The sequence below is a fragment of the Hemiscyllium ocellatum genome, chromosome 15 (genome assembly GCF_020745735.1).
Source record: "Hemiscyllium ocellatum isolate sHemOce1 chromosome 15, sHemOce1.pat.X.cur, whole genome shotgun sequence".
NCBI lineage: Eukaryota > Metazoa > Chordata > Chondrichthyes > Orectolobiformes > Hemiscylliidae > Hemiscyllium > Hemiscyllium ocellatum.
The window spans coordinates 59,661,655-59,676,138 of NC_083415.1; the positions used below are offsets into that span (position 1 = coordinate 59,661,655).

The window sequence follows — 14,484 nt, forward strand, 5'->3', positions numbered from 1 at the left end:
TTCTTTGTATATTGAGCTGCAAGAATTTGCTGGTGCGTACACACTGCCTGTGATCTGCAAATGAGGCAGCTACTGACACTGAACCAAGCTAGGTGTGACTCTTCTTAAAAAATCTAAAACCTTGCACATGGCTTAAGCAATGCCACTGGCAAGCTCCTTGCTTAATTTTGGAATAAGTTGCTTTAGAGCCCCACTACCGTTCGTGTAATCACAACAACCATAAATTGCTACAAATACTCAACAGGTTACAGGCAATATGTGTTAGAGAGAAATCCACGTTGCTGGAGAGCTATATTCTTTCCTTGGAGTAGGGGATTGGTTTAGCTCAGTTAGTTGGATGGTTGATTTGCGAAGCAGTGTCATATCTACAGTATGGGTTCAATTCCCCCATGGCTGAGGTTACCATGAACTCTCCTTTGCAACCTCTTCCCTCACCTGAGGTCTGGTGGCTCTCTGGTTAAATCACCACCAGTTGTCTCTCTCTTGATGAGAAAGCAGCGCTATGGTCTGGTCAGACTTTGGTGAGTTGATACACCTTTAACGTTTAATGAGTTGCAAGAATGTCCAAATGGAGCAAGTGAGCTGTTGTAGCAACTGTACTCATTTTTTCTTTCTTTATTGTGCAATTACATTGGCAATGTGACAATCACACTGGGTGAAAACAACTCCCAAGTAAAACTTCAAGAGAGTAATGTTGCAGAGCTCTTGTCCTGCTGTTGTGTCCAGTTCAGCCACACCCTTGCCAAGTTTCTCACCCATCTTCTTGAACATTGAAGTCCAGGGGTGATTTCATGAGATGTTTGTTATTAATGGAATTGATAGGGTGTATGGGGTAGAGTTTACCTCCAGTGGGTGGGTTCAGAGCAAGATGGCATGACCTTAAAGTTGCATTTAAATTATTCGGGAGGGTAATAGGAAGCACTTTCTTCTGGTAAAGGATGGTGGAAGTCAATCTAAATATGTTTGGGGTTGATTGAAAATGTTGACATTGAAATCATTTTGGTGTTTGTTGGGCATTAAGGATTATAGACTGTTGAGGAGTAGATTAACCACAGGTGAATCATATATATCACTGAATGAAGGAAATGACTCAAGGGACCGAATGCTCTCCACCTGTTATTATGCTATATGAAACATGATCCTTAAAATTGAGTGCAATGGGGTACAGTTGGTTAGGGGAAAGTGAGGACTGCAGATGCTAGAGATCAGAGCTGAAAATGTGTTGCTGGAAAAAGGCAGCAGATCAGGCAGCATCCAAAGAACAGGAGAATCGACGTTTCGAGCATAAGCCCTTCTTCTCCTGAACACATTTTCAGGTACAATTGGTTACTCATAATAGTCATACTACTTCAGCAGTTCCCTCCACAATAATTCAAAAGAAAGCACAACACTTCCATTTCCTTAGGAGGCCAAGGAAATTTGGCATGTCCATAAAGACACTGAACACTTTACATAGATGCACCATAGAAAGTATTCTATCCAGGTGCATCATGGCTTGGTATGGCAATGGCTCTACCCAGGATCAGAAGAAGCTACAGAGAGTTGTGAACATACCCCAGTTCAACACAGAAGCCAACTCTCCATTCATTGACTCTATCTATACTTCACGTTGCCTCGTAAAGGCAGCCAACATCATCAAACTCCCCTCCCACACAAAGTTCTAATCTTTTCCACCATCTTCCATCAGGCAGACAATACAAAAGCTTGACACACATACCACCTGATTCCCCACTATTATCAGACTTCTGAAAGGACCTCTCAAATTTCAATTTTAATCTTGCCCTTGCTCTTTATGCACCTTCTCTGCAGCTGTAACATTGTTCCAATACCCTAATGCACTTTGTCTGGTAAAATCTGCCTGTACTACACACAAAACAAAACTTTTCACTGTACCTAGGTACATGTGACAAAAATAAGTCAGAAGTCATGATGCCAGGTTATAGTTCCACAGGTTTATGTGAAATCACAAGTTTTTGGAGCACTTTCGGCACCCACGTCACCTGACGAAGGAGCAGTGCTCTGAAAGCTTGTGATTTCAAGTAAACCTGCTGGACTATAACCTGGTGTGGTGTGACTACTGACTTTATCCAACACCGGTATCTCTGCATGGTTAATAAATCAAACTAAATCAAATTATGATCCAGAACGAGTCCAAACTCGGGAACTGATTCAGGGAAAATTTATGGTCCATACACTCCAGTCAACTCCCCTTCCAGCTGCTAGCCATTTCAACTCCCCCACCACTCCCCTGACAACATGTCCACCTTGGTCCACCTCCAGCATCAACACAAAGTCACACGCAAACAGGAGGAAGAACACTTCATCCATCTCAGGAGCTTACGACCATACAGCCTTAATGTAGAATTCACCAGCTTCCAAATCTACCCACCCCGTACCTCATCCCATTCCCAGGTCTCTGTCTTCCACCCTGCCCCCTCAGCCTGACCTGGCGTGTTCATTCCACCCTTCCCACTGACCAATCATAGCCACTACCTACCTGCATCCACCCATTGCCATCCCTTCCATCTTTCCCCCAGCCCCACCTGCCTCCCTCTATTTATTTTGCAGCCCCCTTCCCCTCCCCCAGTGCTGATGGAAGGTTCCAACCTGAAACATCAACTCCCCTTCTGTGTTGTTTGACCTGTTGTGTTTTTTTTCTAGCTCCACTGTTTATCCACTCCAACCCCTTCTGAGTGAAATGTGCAACTAGGTCGTAAATCTATTTGTGAAGATTTGTGTTTTTGGTATCTGAGCTAAATTGTGAGCACAGTGAAAACTTAAGACTTAATTTTGTAATGATTGAATTTGAATTTATTTATTGTCACGTGTACCAAAGCACAGTGAAAAGCTTATTGTGAAAAATTGAGGATTGTTTTGTGTGGAATTAGTGTTGGGATATAAACTTACCACTGGATTTCCATTCTCGTTAAACCAGCGCTGATATTGCAATATTATTTGGGGCCTGTTGTTTCCAATTAGTACTAACTCTGCATAGAGACTAAATCCCTTTGTATTATTCATATGTGACTCTAAGAAGAAATGAATAAAATATCCTTTAAAGCGTACTGCTTGCTGAGAATTCTACAACTAATTAAAAGTGTACATTCAGTTTGGCTTCTTCACTGACGAACTAACCATATAAAGTAACCTCTGTATTAAAAGAAAATTGTTAGTACTTGCATTTTTCTGCTAAATTTAGTCGTTCTAAGTATAGCGTGCAGATGGCAGCTGTTGTCCAACACCATTCAGTCTTCTACTGCTTTCCCTTAGTTATCAATCTCTTGCAAAAATTTCAGGAACAGCACACATTGAGAAAGGTAATGCACATCATTTAATCAAACTGTTTTTAATTTAAAAGCAGAAGTCTTGTTTTTGCACTTTTGCTGGCCGCAGACATTCCAACACGCTTCATAAATTTAAGTCTGCACAATGTTATAATTTCAGAAAACAAGAAACACAATTTCTGAACAATCGCACAGTTCCAATTAAGTAAGTGACTGAATTATCTGTAGTAGGTGTAGATTAAGGGTGGCACGGTGGCACAGTGGTTAGCACTGCTGCTTCACAGCGCCAGAGACCCGGGTTCGATTCCCAACTCAGGCGACTGACTGTGTGGAGTTTGCACGTTCTCCCCGTGTCTGCGTGGGTTTCCTCCGGGTGCTCCGGTTTCCTCCCACAGTCCAAAGATGTGCGGGTCAGGTGAATTGGCCATGCTAAATTGTCCGTAGTGTTAGGTAAGGGGTAAATGTAGGGATATGGGTGGGTTACGCTTCGGCGTGTCGGTGTGGACTTGTTGGGCCGAAGGGCCTGTTTCCACACTGTAAGTAATCTAATCTAAGGGATAGATATCGACCAGGACAGTAGAAGGAACTCACCTGCTTTTCTTGAAATCGTGTCTGAGGGATCTGTTTGTGTTAGAGAAAGTAAGGCATCATCTAACATCTCTTTAAAAAGCACTGGTGTGTCTGCCTATATTGTGTAGGTACTAGGTATACTATTGACAAGAGAGATACCTTTTAAAATGCCTGTGCCTAATGCTCCTTGACTCAACTTGTTGCATGATTTTCCACTGAATGTTTTGGGTATGTTCCCACCCACACCAATATGGTCCCCATTTGAAGTACATAATTGAGATATCCAATGGCAAAAAGTTAATAATAGTTACATATGATAAGCACTTTGCGTTTCTACAGAGTCTTTTATACCCCAATGCACTTTATAGGGACAGTGTCAAACAAAATTTGAAGTTGAACCTCCTGTATGTTTGGATAGATAACCAAACGTTTGTCAAGGAGGAAGATCTTGAAGAGCTTCTTAAAGGGGGAGGGGAGGCAGAGATGTTTATGGAGGGAATTGCGAAGCTTGAGTCTCAGGCAGCTGAAGACACAGCCACCAAAGCTGAAGGCAACAAAGGGATCAAGAGGCAATAAATATCAGGGAACATGATTTAGGAATAAACTGGGATTAATTGTTTTACTGATCAATGTTTGTGGCTGAAGTAAATCACCAACTTCTTTCAGATGTCTGTTTAAATCTACACACACAGGGTGGTAAGATGTTTACAACTCTCTTCCATAAACAGCCAGATCAGTTTTTAGTGTAAAATCTGAGATAGATAGGTCTTAGTAAAAAGGTATTAAGGGAAATGGACTAAATCAGTATCGGGAGTAAGGCCACAGATTGGCCGTGATCTCATTGAATGGCAGTACAGGCTCAAGGGTCTGAATTGCCCACTCTTGTTCCTGTGTACCTCTGACCAAATCATTCTGAAGTGGTTTATTCTCCCTCCTGTGAACGTGTCAACCTGAATACCTCTTTAAGTGCCTCAGTGTCAAATTGTATTTGATAACATTTCTATGTAGCACCCTCAGGATAAGGATAGTTCACTACATTGAAGACGTTAAGTTGTTGTTGCAGTATATTTTGATATTTGTGAAGGAGCAAGGAGGGACGAAGGAGGTTTAAAGGGTTAGGAGCAGATCCAGTAAAATTGTTAGCATCTTTTGCCAGGCAGCATGAGGTTTTCAAGTTCAATTTATCCAACGTTGTTGGTGCAGTCAGCCCAATCTCACCAGAGTGGAACTGTGTGATTTTTGAACAGCAAAGAGTAAAACACAAGCCAGATTATATTTATCTGTTTAACTTTCCCATGGGAAGATCTCCCACTTGTATAAAATCATGTTGCTAAGACCTACCTACAGGGGGGGTAAAGAGGGAAGTTAATATAACAGTTTCCTGAAAAGAAGCAATGCTGCTAGATTACAATTCCCAACCTCTAGTCTTTATCATTTTACCCCATTTATTAGTGTTATGGAAACAAATTGTTGCACCAGTGTAGTGGGCAGCATGGTGACTCAGTGCTTAGCACTGCTGCCTGCCAGTGCGATGGAACTTGGTTTGATTCCAGCCTTGGGTGACTGTACTTGTGGAGTTTGCACATTCATCCTGTGTCCGCATGGGTTTCCTCCGGGTGCTCCCGTTTCTTCCCAAAGATGTGCAGGTTAGGTGGATTGACCATGCTAAATTGTCCATAGTGTCCAGAGATGTGTAGGTTTTGGGGGATTAGCCTTGGGAAGTACAGGGTTACACGGCTAGAGTGGGTCTGGGAGGGATGGTCTTCGGAGGGTCAGTGTGGATTTGATGGGCCGAATGGCCTTCGTCCATACTGTAGGGGTGATATGGATCCATCCTAGTATTGAACTAGACACTTTTAACAGAAAACAGAAATGGCTGATTAATCAAGAGTCACTTGTCCTTAACAAAATAATGCCATTGATTTAAATCAAGATGCTAAAACCAAAATAAACATTATATAAAGAATTTGCAAACAGTGACAGGCCATTCGGATCGTTTAGTCTTTGTTGGTGTTCATGCTCCATGCATCTCTCCCCACAAGTTAGAAAGCTTACTCCACTCATAACCTGGGATGGAGGAATAGTTTGTATTTGCTGGGCTTGTTTGCACTGGGGATTAGAAGAATGAGGATTAGCCTGAGGTCTAAGGTCCTGAATGGTCTTGACAAGATAAACATGGAAAGGATGTTTCCAGGAATATAAGACAGCCCATAACTACTAGACATTGTAGACTGCCCTTTTGGGTCAGAGATCAGAGTTTTTTCTTTCAGAGATCTCTGTAACTTTGGAATGCTGTCTCAGAAGGCAGTGGAGATGAGGTCATTGAATATTTTGAAGACAGAGCTGGATAGATTCCTGTTGGGCAGAGGGTTAAGGGTTATTGGGGTTAAGCGAGGATGTAGAATTTGAAACACAAACATCTGCAATGACCTTAGCGAAGGAGCAGGATGTTCTACCTTTGCTCTTTTTTTGCATCTGTGTATGTTCTATTCTGGAAAGTTGCCTTTCCTGCAGAAATTTATGGATTGGCAAGAAATTTTGGACTTACCACCCATATCTGCATCCTGTCAGTGAGCAAAAAAAACTTTATTTCTTTGATTTGGTGCATATCAAGTGTGGGCAGAGTTTGGCTTGGGTAAATTACTGTCACCAAGACAGATTTGGTGATTCTTTGATTCATTCAATTGTAACCTACTCTTTCCTTGACCCCACAGGTGCACACCTGATATGGACGTAGTGTTGAACATTCAAAGAGAAAATTGCCTTCCCATTTAACTCCAGGTTCTTGAGTTGTTTCAGACATTATCCTGATCTTTTTATTGACACATTCCAATACGTGGCACTTGCTGAATTGCCTTGGCTGGAATTTCTATGTGTACAGAAAGATACCGAGGAAGACTGGATAACAATCGTGCAGAAATAAAACTATTTCCAGAACTTAATCTGTGTTTTACCTATTCTGCATTCATTATATAAGTCCCATTGTTATTTGTAAGTTTTCCTCTCCATTTCTGCATTCTGACATTATGTTTCACCAGGAGTTTGTATATGTCTGAAACCTCCCTAATGAAGGAAAAGATGGTTTACAGCACTGAAAATTACTTAATATTTAATTGCAAGTATTAATACATTAATGGCATCTGTCAGTACCATTCAATATTTTTGATGTAGCCATCCCAGGAATGAAGTTCCAAACTGACTGCCTTTATATTACAGGACCAGGTTTTTTTGTCCCATATGAAGCACAGGACTTCTCATAATACATAATATATTTCGCAGCAATGCTACTTCAAAACCTAACTCAACATCAGCAAATCTTATCCAGGTCCAAGTTCCTAAAGATGAATGCAGGGTAGTGGAATCCGTAGAGGAAGAGTGGAATTGAAGAAAATATCAGATATAATATTATAGATGGAATTAGCAGTGATGGAGATTACAAAAGCTGTTGCACATGAGCTGTGTGGGTGTGTGAGGGTGGTGCAGGACAGACCAGTGTGACATCATGAAACACAGCTCATGGCAAGAGTAGCTATCAGTCACAACAGCAGAAAGAGAGATTGGATCAATAACTGGCGTTGACTCAAATCAGTCATCAGCTGAGAGTACTAGAGCTAAAAGGTTTAAGTGATGAGGACATGCTAACTACACTAGCCTGTATTCCCTTGAGGAAAGGAGTGATGCGATCATAATGTTTCAAATGATTAAAAATTTTCACAAGGTAGAATCTTTCTGCTATAATCTGCTACAGGCAAGGGGCATACCATTAAAATTGAAGCAGGGATTGGAGATTACAGAATTAAGTTTTTTTAAAAAATTCATTCACAAGATGTGGGTGTCACTGGCTGGGCCTGCATTTATTACCAATTTTGCTAGTGGGTCTGGAATCGCAATAGGCCAGACCAGACAAGGGTGAGATGTTTCCATCCTAAAGGGGCGACAGTGAATGAAATAATCTTTTTTTTTCAAATGACTGGTTTTCATCATTTATATAAATGATTTGGATGTGAAACTTATGGTTTGTAAGTTTGCAGATGACACCGAAATGGGTGGTGTAGTGGACGGTGAAGAAGGTTACCTCAGAGTTCAATAGGACCTTGATCAGATGGGCCAAAGGGCCGACGAATGGTAGATGGAGTTTAATTTAGATAAATGAGTGGTGCTGAGTTTTGGAAAGGCAAATCAGGACAGGACATATGCACTTAATAGTAAGTTCCTGGGGAGTGTTGCTGAACAGGGAGACCTTGGAGTGCAGGTTCATAGTTCCCTGAAAATGGAGTAACAGGTAGATAGGACAGTGAAGAGGGCATTGCGTATGCATTCCTTTATTGGTTGTGCGGGGAGAAGGTGAGGACTGCAGATGCTGGAGTATCAGAGCTGAAAATGTGTTGCTGGAAAAGCGCAGCAAGTCAGGCAGCATCCAAGGAGCAGGAGAATCAACGTTTCGAGCATGAGCCCTTCTTCGAGTATAGGAATGGGGAGGCCATGTTGCAGCTGTACAGGACATTGGTTAGGCCAGTTTTGGAATACTGCATTCAATTCTGGGCTCCTTGCTATAGGAAGGATGTTGTGAAACTTGAAAGGGTTCAGAAGATTTATAAGAATGTTGCCAGGGTTGGAGGGTTTGAGCTATAGGGAGAGGCTGAATAGGCTGGGGCTCATTTCCCTGAAGCGTTGGAAACTGAGGGATGACCTTATAAAGGTTTATAAAATCATGAAGAGCATGGATAGGATAAATAAATACGGTCTTTTTCTTGTGGTGGGGGAGTCCAGAATTAGATGACATGGGTTTAGAGTGAGAGGGGAAAGATTTAAAAGGGACCTAAGGTGCAACCTTTTCACACAGAGAGTGTTGTGTGAAAGGAATGAGCTGCCAGAGGAAGTGGTGGAGGCTGGTACAATTACAGCATTTAAAAGGCATCTGGATGGGTATATGAATAGGAAGGGTTTGAAGGGATATGGGCCAGATCACTGCAATGGGACTAGATTAGGATAGGATATCTGATCGGTATGGAGGAGTTGGATGGAAGGGTCTGTTTCCATACAGTACAGCTATATGACTAATACTGATCACATGGTCACCAGCGGTTGGCTTTGTTTAAATTCAATTCACTGACACCATCTGCTGTATCAGGATTCAAATACATGTTCCCAGAGCATTAACCTGAGGTTCTGGATTACTAATTCAGTGACATTACCATTACACCATTATCACAGCTACTGTGCAGCAAAGGATTGTAATCTCTTCAGCAGAGGCCTGTTGATGGTAAATTGGCTTCTCATTTCTCATACCTATTTTCATATTTACTATTCTCTACCAAGCACTCTCAGTTTCGCCTCACCCTCTACCGATATAGAAATTCCCCCAAAATTAACCATCAAGAAAGCACACAGTAGGAAAAATGTCAAGGCTTTGAAAACTGCAAAAGAGATATTTTATGGATGAGTGGAACATAGGAGCAGTGAGAGAACATACCCTGAAGCTACTGTGTCATTCTGCATCATGGCTGATCATCTACCTCAGCACCAAGATGTCATGTTATCCCCATATTCATTGGTGTCATTAGTTACTGGACTTCTACCACCCTCTGAATACTGAATTACAACTGGATGTAGAGGGACTCATACCCTCCACCTCCTCCAAGACTTCCATTTGCCTGCCTCCCAATGCCTCATCTTCACCATGGACATCCAGTCCTCTACACCTCCAACCACCATGACCAGGGCCTCCAAGCCCTCCATTTCTTCCTGTCCCAACATCCCCACCAGTATCCCTTCACTGATACTCTTATTCATTTAACTGAACTGGTCCTCACCCTCAATATTCTTCCAATCCTCCCACTTCTTCCAGACTAGAGGTAGCCATGGGCACCCGTATGGGCCCCAGCTATGCCTGTCTCTTTGTCCATAGAACAGTCCATCTTCCATAGTTACACCAGCACCACTCCCCACCTTTTCTTACGAGGAGGCTGAACAGTTCATCAACTTCACCAACACATTCTGCCCCGACCTTAAATTCACCTGGACCATCTCTGACACCTCCCCTTTCTGGACCTCTCCGTCTCCACCTACAATGACCGGCTCAACACTGATATTTTTTACAAACCCACCGACTCCCACAGCTACCTGGATTACACCTCCACCCACCCTACCTCCTGCAAAAATGTCATCCCATATTCCCAATTCCTCCGCCTCTGCCATATCTGCTCCCAGGAGGACCAGTTCCACCACAGAACACACCAGATGGCCTCCTTCTTTAAAGACCTCAATTTCCCTTCCCACGTGGTTGAAGATGCCCTACAACGCATCTCATCCACATCCCAATCCTCTGCCCTTGAACCCTACCCCTCCAATCGCAACAAGGACAGAACATCTCTGATCCTCACCTTCCACTCCACCAACCTGTATTCGCTGTTAGATTGTAATATTTTATTTGCCCGATCTGTTCCTGTTTAATTTAAAATGCTACTTACATTTGGAAACAGAGCCTTTAGTTTCACTGTATTTTTTTATTTTTGCAACCTCCAGCCTAATCTGGTGGTCTACATTTAGATCTGCTCTCTCTAATCCTTGCTGTCATGGTCTGTTCATCATTTCCAGTATTTCTCACATGCCTTGACTTTGCTATTTTATTTACTGCATCTTCCCAAATTTGATCTTTTGCCTTTAGTTTGAAATATTGCCTTAGTTGGGCGGCTCTCTAGGACAGAGAAACATACAAATTGTGAGCAGGGTTAAGGCATGCTTCCTCTCAAACCTGCCCCACCATTCAATATGATTATGGCTGATTTGATTACAACCTCAAATGTCCATTCTCACCTACCTTTGATAATCTGTCGCCTCCCTGTTTGATAGGAATCTCTCTCCCTCTGCCTTGAAAATATTCAAAAACTCTGCTTCTACCACCTTTTCAGGCAGAGTTCTCAGGACGACTGTCTGAGAGAAAAAAGAAGCATTCTCTTTGTCTCTGTTTTAAATGGTGAGCCCTGGTTTTGAGAGAGTGACCCCTTGATTCAGACTTGCCCAGGAAAGGAAACATTCTCTCCACCTTCACCCTATCAGGATCCCTCAGGACCTTAATAAAAACTGAACGAACTGTGAATGCTGTAAATCAGAAACAAAAAGCAGAAAATGCAGGAAAAGCTCAGCAGGTCTAGCAGCATCTGGGGAGAGAAATCAGAGTTAACGTTTTGGGTCGAGTGACCCTTCCTCAGAATGGATCTTACATGTTTCAATCAAGTTACCCCTTAGAAGTTACTCCCATCTGACCTTCCCTCATAAGAGAATCTGTCCATCTGGAACTAGGCTTGCAAGCCTTCTCTGAACTGTCTCCAGCACATTTACATCTTTAACTGTAGATTATCTCAACAGTGCAGACTCCCCTCGTCCCTGTACTTTCCCAGTTCTGGTGCCACTAACCCAAACCAGTAGGGTAATGGAACTAAATATATAACTTTCTCAGAGACCTAGCAGATTCTATGAAGTTGCTGCAGGGCATCAAAGATATCCAGGGGTGGTTAGGAAAGACTAAAGCATTTTGTTATCATTGAAATCTTCGCAGGTCTCCTTCCTATCGGAAAGATTAGATTAGATTAGACTTACAGTGTGGAAACAGGCCCTTCGGCCCAACAAGTCCACACCGACCCGCCGAAGCGCAACCCACCCATACCCCTACATATACCCCTTACCTAACACTATGGGCAATTTAGCATGGCCAATTCACCTGACCCACACGTCTTTGGACTGTGGGATGTTGTGAATCTTAAAAGGGTTCAGACAAGATTTACAAGGATGTTCAACGTTTCGGGCATAAGCCCTTCTTCAGGCCCGAAACGTCGAATCTCCTGTTCCTTGGATGCTGCCTGACCTGCTGCACTTTTCCAGCAACACATTTTCAACTCTGATCTCCAGCATCTGCAAACCTCACTTTCTCCTTATAAGGATGTTGCCAGGTTTGGAGGATTTGAGCTAGAGGGAGAGGGTGAACAGTCTGGGACTGTTTTCCCTGAAGCATCGGAGGCTGAGGGGTGACCTTATAGAGATTTACAAAATCATGAGGAGCATGGATAGGATAAATAGTCAAAGTCTTTTCCCTGGGGTAGGGGAGTCCTGAACTAGAGGGCATAGGTTTAGAGTGAGAGGGGAAAGATATAAAAGAGACCAAAGGAGCAACTTTTTCACACAGAGGGTGGTGCGTGTGTGGAATGAGCTGCCAGACGAAGTGGTGGAGGCTGGTACAATTGCAACATTTAAAAAGCATCTGGATGAGTAAATGCTGAGAAAGTGTTTGGAGGGATATGGACCGGGTGCTGGCAGGTGGGACTAGATTGGGTTGGGATATCTGGTCGGCATGGACAGGTTGGAACGAAGGGTCTGTTTCCATGCTGTACATCTCTATGACTATGACTCTATACTCACATGGAAATTTAGCTCTGATAATTATCCGTCCAAGAATATTAATGCACCTTTTATTAAGTGCAGACTGACTGTTACAGTATCAACTGTTCTTGATAATAATAAGACTGTTCTCTAGATCGACAACTCTTGTGGTGGAAATAAACAGCTCTAGTGTCTGATCTCCGTGAGATTCTGGTTTCTTTAAATCCTGCATCTTCTAGTTTTAAACTCGCAAAGCCTGACAAGAGAGAAAATGTGAGAGTTCATCTCTTTGCCAGGCAAGCTACTGAATTATTAACAATGCTTTGGAACCAGACACCATCACCATGGTAAATATATTTAGTTTCAAAGATCATGGAAATTCCAATGGAAATTGATCATTCTGATGGAAAGTCTCAGTTGTGTAATGCGCATTGTCCTTTTGTCAACAGAGAAATTAACACCCTGTGCAGTGAGGACAGGAATGCACAGTGGTCTCAGGCACCAGGTAAGGTAAATGATCTGTGTTTCTGCTTTGGAATAGGGAATGAAAGAATCTCATTCTCTTGGACTTGCCATTGGTTGCCTGAACCCCTGCATGTTTTGCAATTGTCTGCTTTTACATCTCCATCTCTCTCTCTTCCTCTCTTCTTCAATAAGAATCTATGAGTAACCCATCCAACTTTCTTAACTTGTTGCTAGGTCAGTACCCTACATTGACTGGGTTTGGGTTGTGAAGATTAAGGAGTGATCAAATCGAGATGTGTTTGAGATGATTAATTGATTTGATAGAGTAAGGAGAGAAGCTTAAACAAATTAACAAAAGAAATTAAACAAAGACAGAAGTTGCTGGAGAAACTATGGAGAGAAACCAAAGTTAATGTTTCAAGGGTCACTGGAAACATTAATTCTGCTCTCTCTCCACAGATGCTGTCAGACCTGTTGAGTTTCTCCAGCAATTTCTGGTCTTCCTTCAGATTTCCAGCATCCACACTTCTGTGATTTACCTTCAGATTAGAATTCAGCTATTCTGGGTGAGGTGACACCTCTTCCACCCTTGCTCGCCACCATGGCATTGAGCTTGTAGTCAGTTGAAAATTTCAAAAGTTTTTCCATTTTGATTAGGTAAAGGGTTACTTGGATTCCTGATGAAGGGCTTATGCCCGAAACGTCGAATTTCCTATTCCTTGGATGCTGCCTAACCTGCTGTGCTTTAACCACCAACACATTTTCAGCTGTGATCTCCAGCATCTGCAGACTTCATTTTTTACCCTGCTACACAGACTGGAAAGTTTGAGTTATAAGAAGAGGTTAAATAGGCTGGGACTAGTTTCACTGGAGACTGAGCGGTGACCTTATAGGGGTTTATAAAATCATGAGAGGGATAGACAAGGCAGGTAGCCAACAGCTTTTCCCCAGGGTAGGGGAGTCTAAAACTAGAGGGCATAAGTTTAAGTTAGCGGGGAGAGATACAAAAGGGTCCAGAGTGGCAATTGTTTCACACGGAGGATGGTAAGTGTCTGGAATGGGCTACCTGGTCAGGTCCACGCCCCCCTACAACCCACCCTTCCATCCTGGCACCTTCCCTTGCCACCGCAGGAACTGTAAAACCTGCGGCCACACCTCCTCCCTCACCTCCATCCAAAGCCCTAAAGGAGCTTTCCATATCCATCAAAGTTTTACCTGCACATCCACTAATATCATTTATTGTATCCATTGCTCCCAATGTGGTCTCCTCTACATTGGGGAGACGGGACGCCTCCTAGCAGAGCGCTTTAGGGAACATCTCCAGGACACCCGCACCAATCAACCACACCGCCCTGTGGCCCAACACTTCAACTCCCCCTCCCACTCTGCCGAGGACATGGAGGTCCTGGGCCTCCTTCACCGCCGCTCCCTCACCACCAGACGCCTGGAGGAAGAACGCCTCATCTTCCGCCTCGGAACACTTCAACCCCAGTGCATCAATGTGGACTTCAACAGTTTCCTCATTTCCCCTTCCCCCACCTCACCCTAGTTCCAAACTTCCAGCTCAGCACTGTCCCCATGACTTGTCCTACCTGCCTATCTTCTTTTCCACCTATCCACTCCACCCTCCTCCCTGACCTATCAACTTCATCCCCTCCCCTACTCACCTATTGTACTCGATGCTACTTTCTCCCCACCCTCCTCTAGCTTATCTCTCCACCCTTCAGGCTCTCTGCCTGTATTCCTGATGAAGAGCTTTTGCACGAAACGTCAATTTTACTGCTCCTCA

At 43.2% G+C, this 14,484-nt stretch overlaps 1 protein-coding gene across 1 annotated transcript in view; it reads left to right on the forward strand.

Moving 5' to 3' along the window:
* c15h20orf96 (chromosome 15 C20orf96 homolog) overlaps positions 1 to 6,763 on the forward strand; it is a 46,056-nt gene extending 39,293 nt beyond the window's left edge. Inside the window, exon 11 of the mRNA XM_060836164.1 lies at positions 6,569 to 6,763. Coding sequence (XP_060692147.1) covers positions 6,569 to 6,629 — 61 coding nt within the window. The 3' untranslated portion in view covers positions 6,630 to 6,763. The remainder of the gene's footprint in view (positions 1 to 6,568) is intronic.
* Positions 6,764 to 14,484: the final 7,721 nt, after the last annotated feature.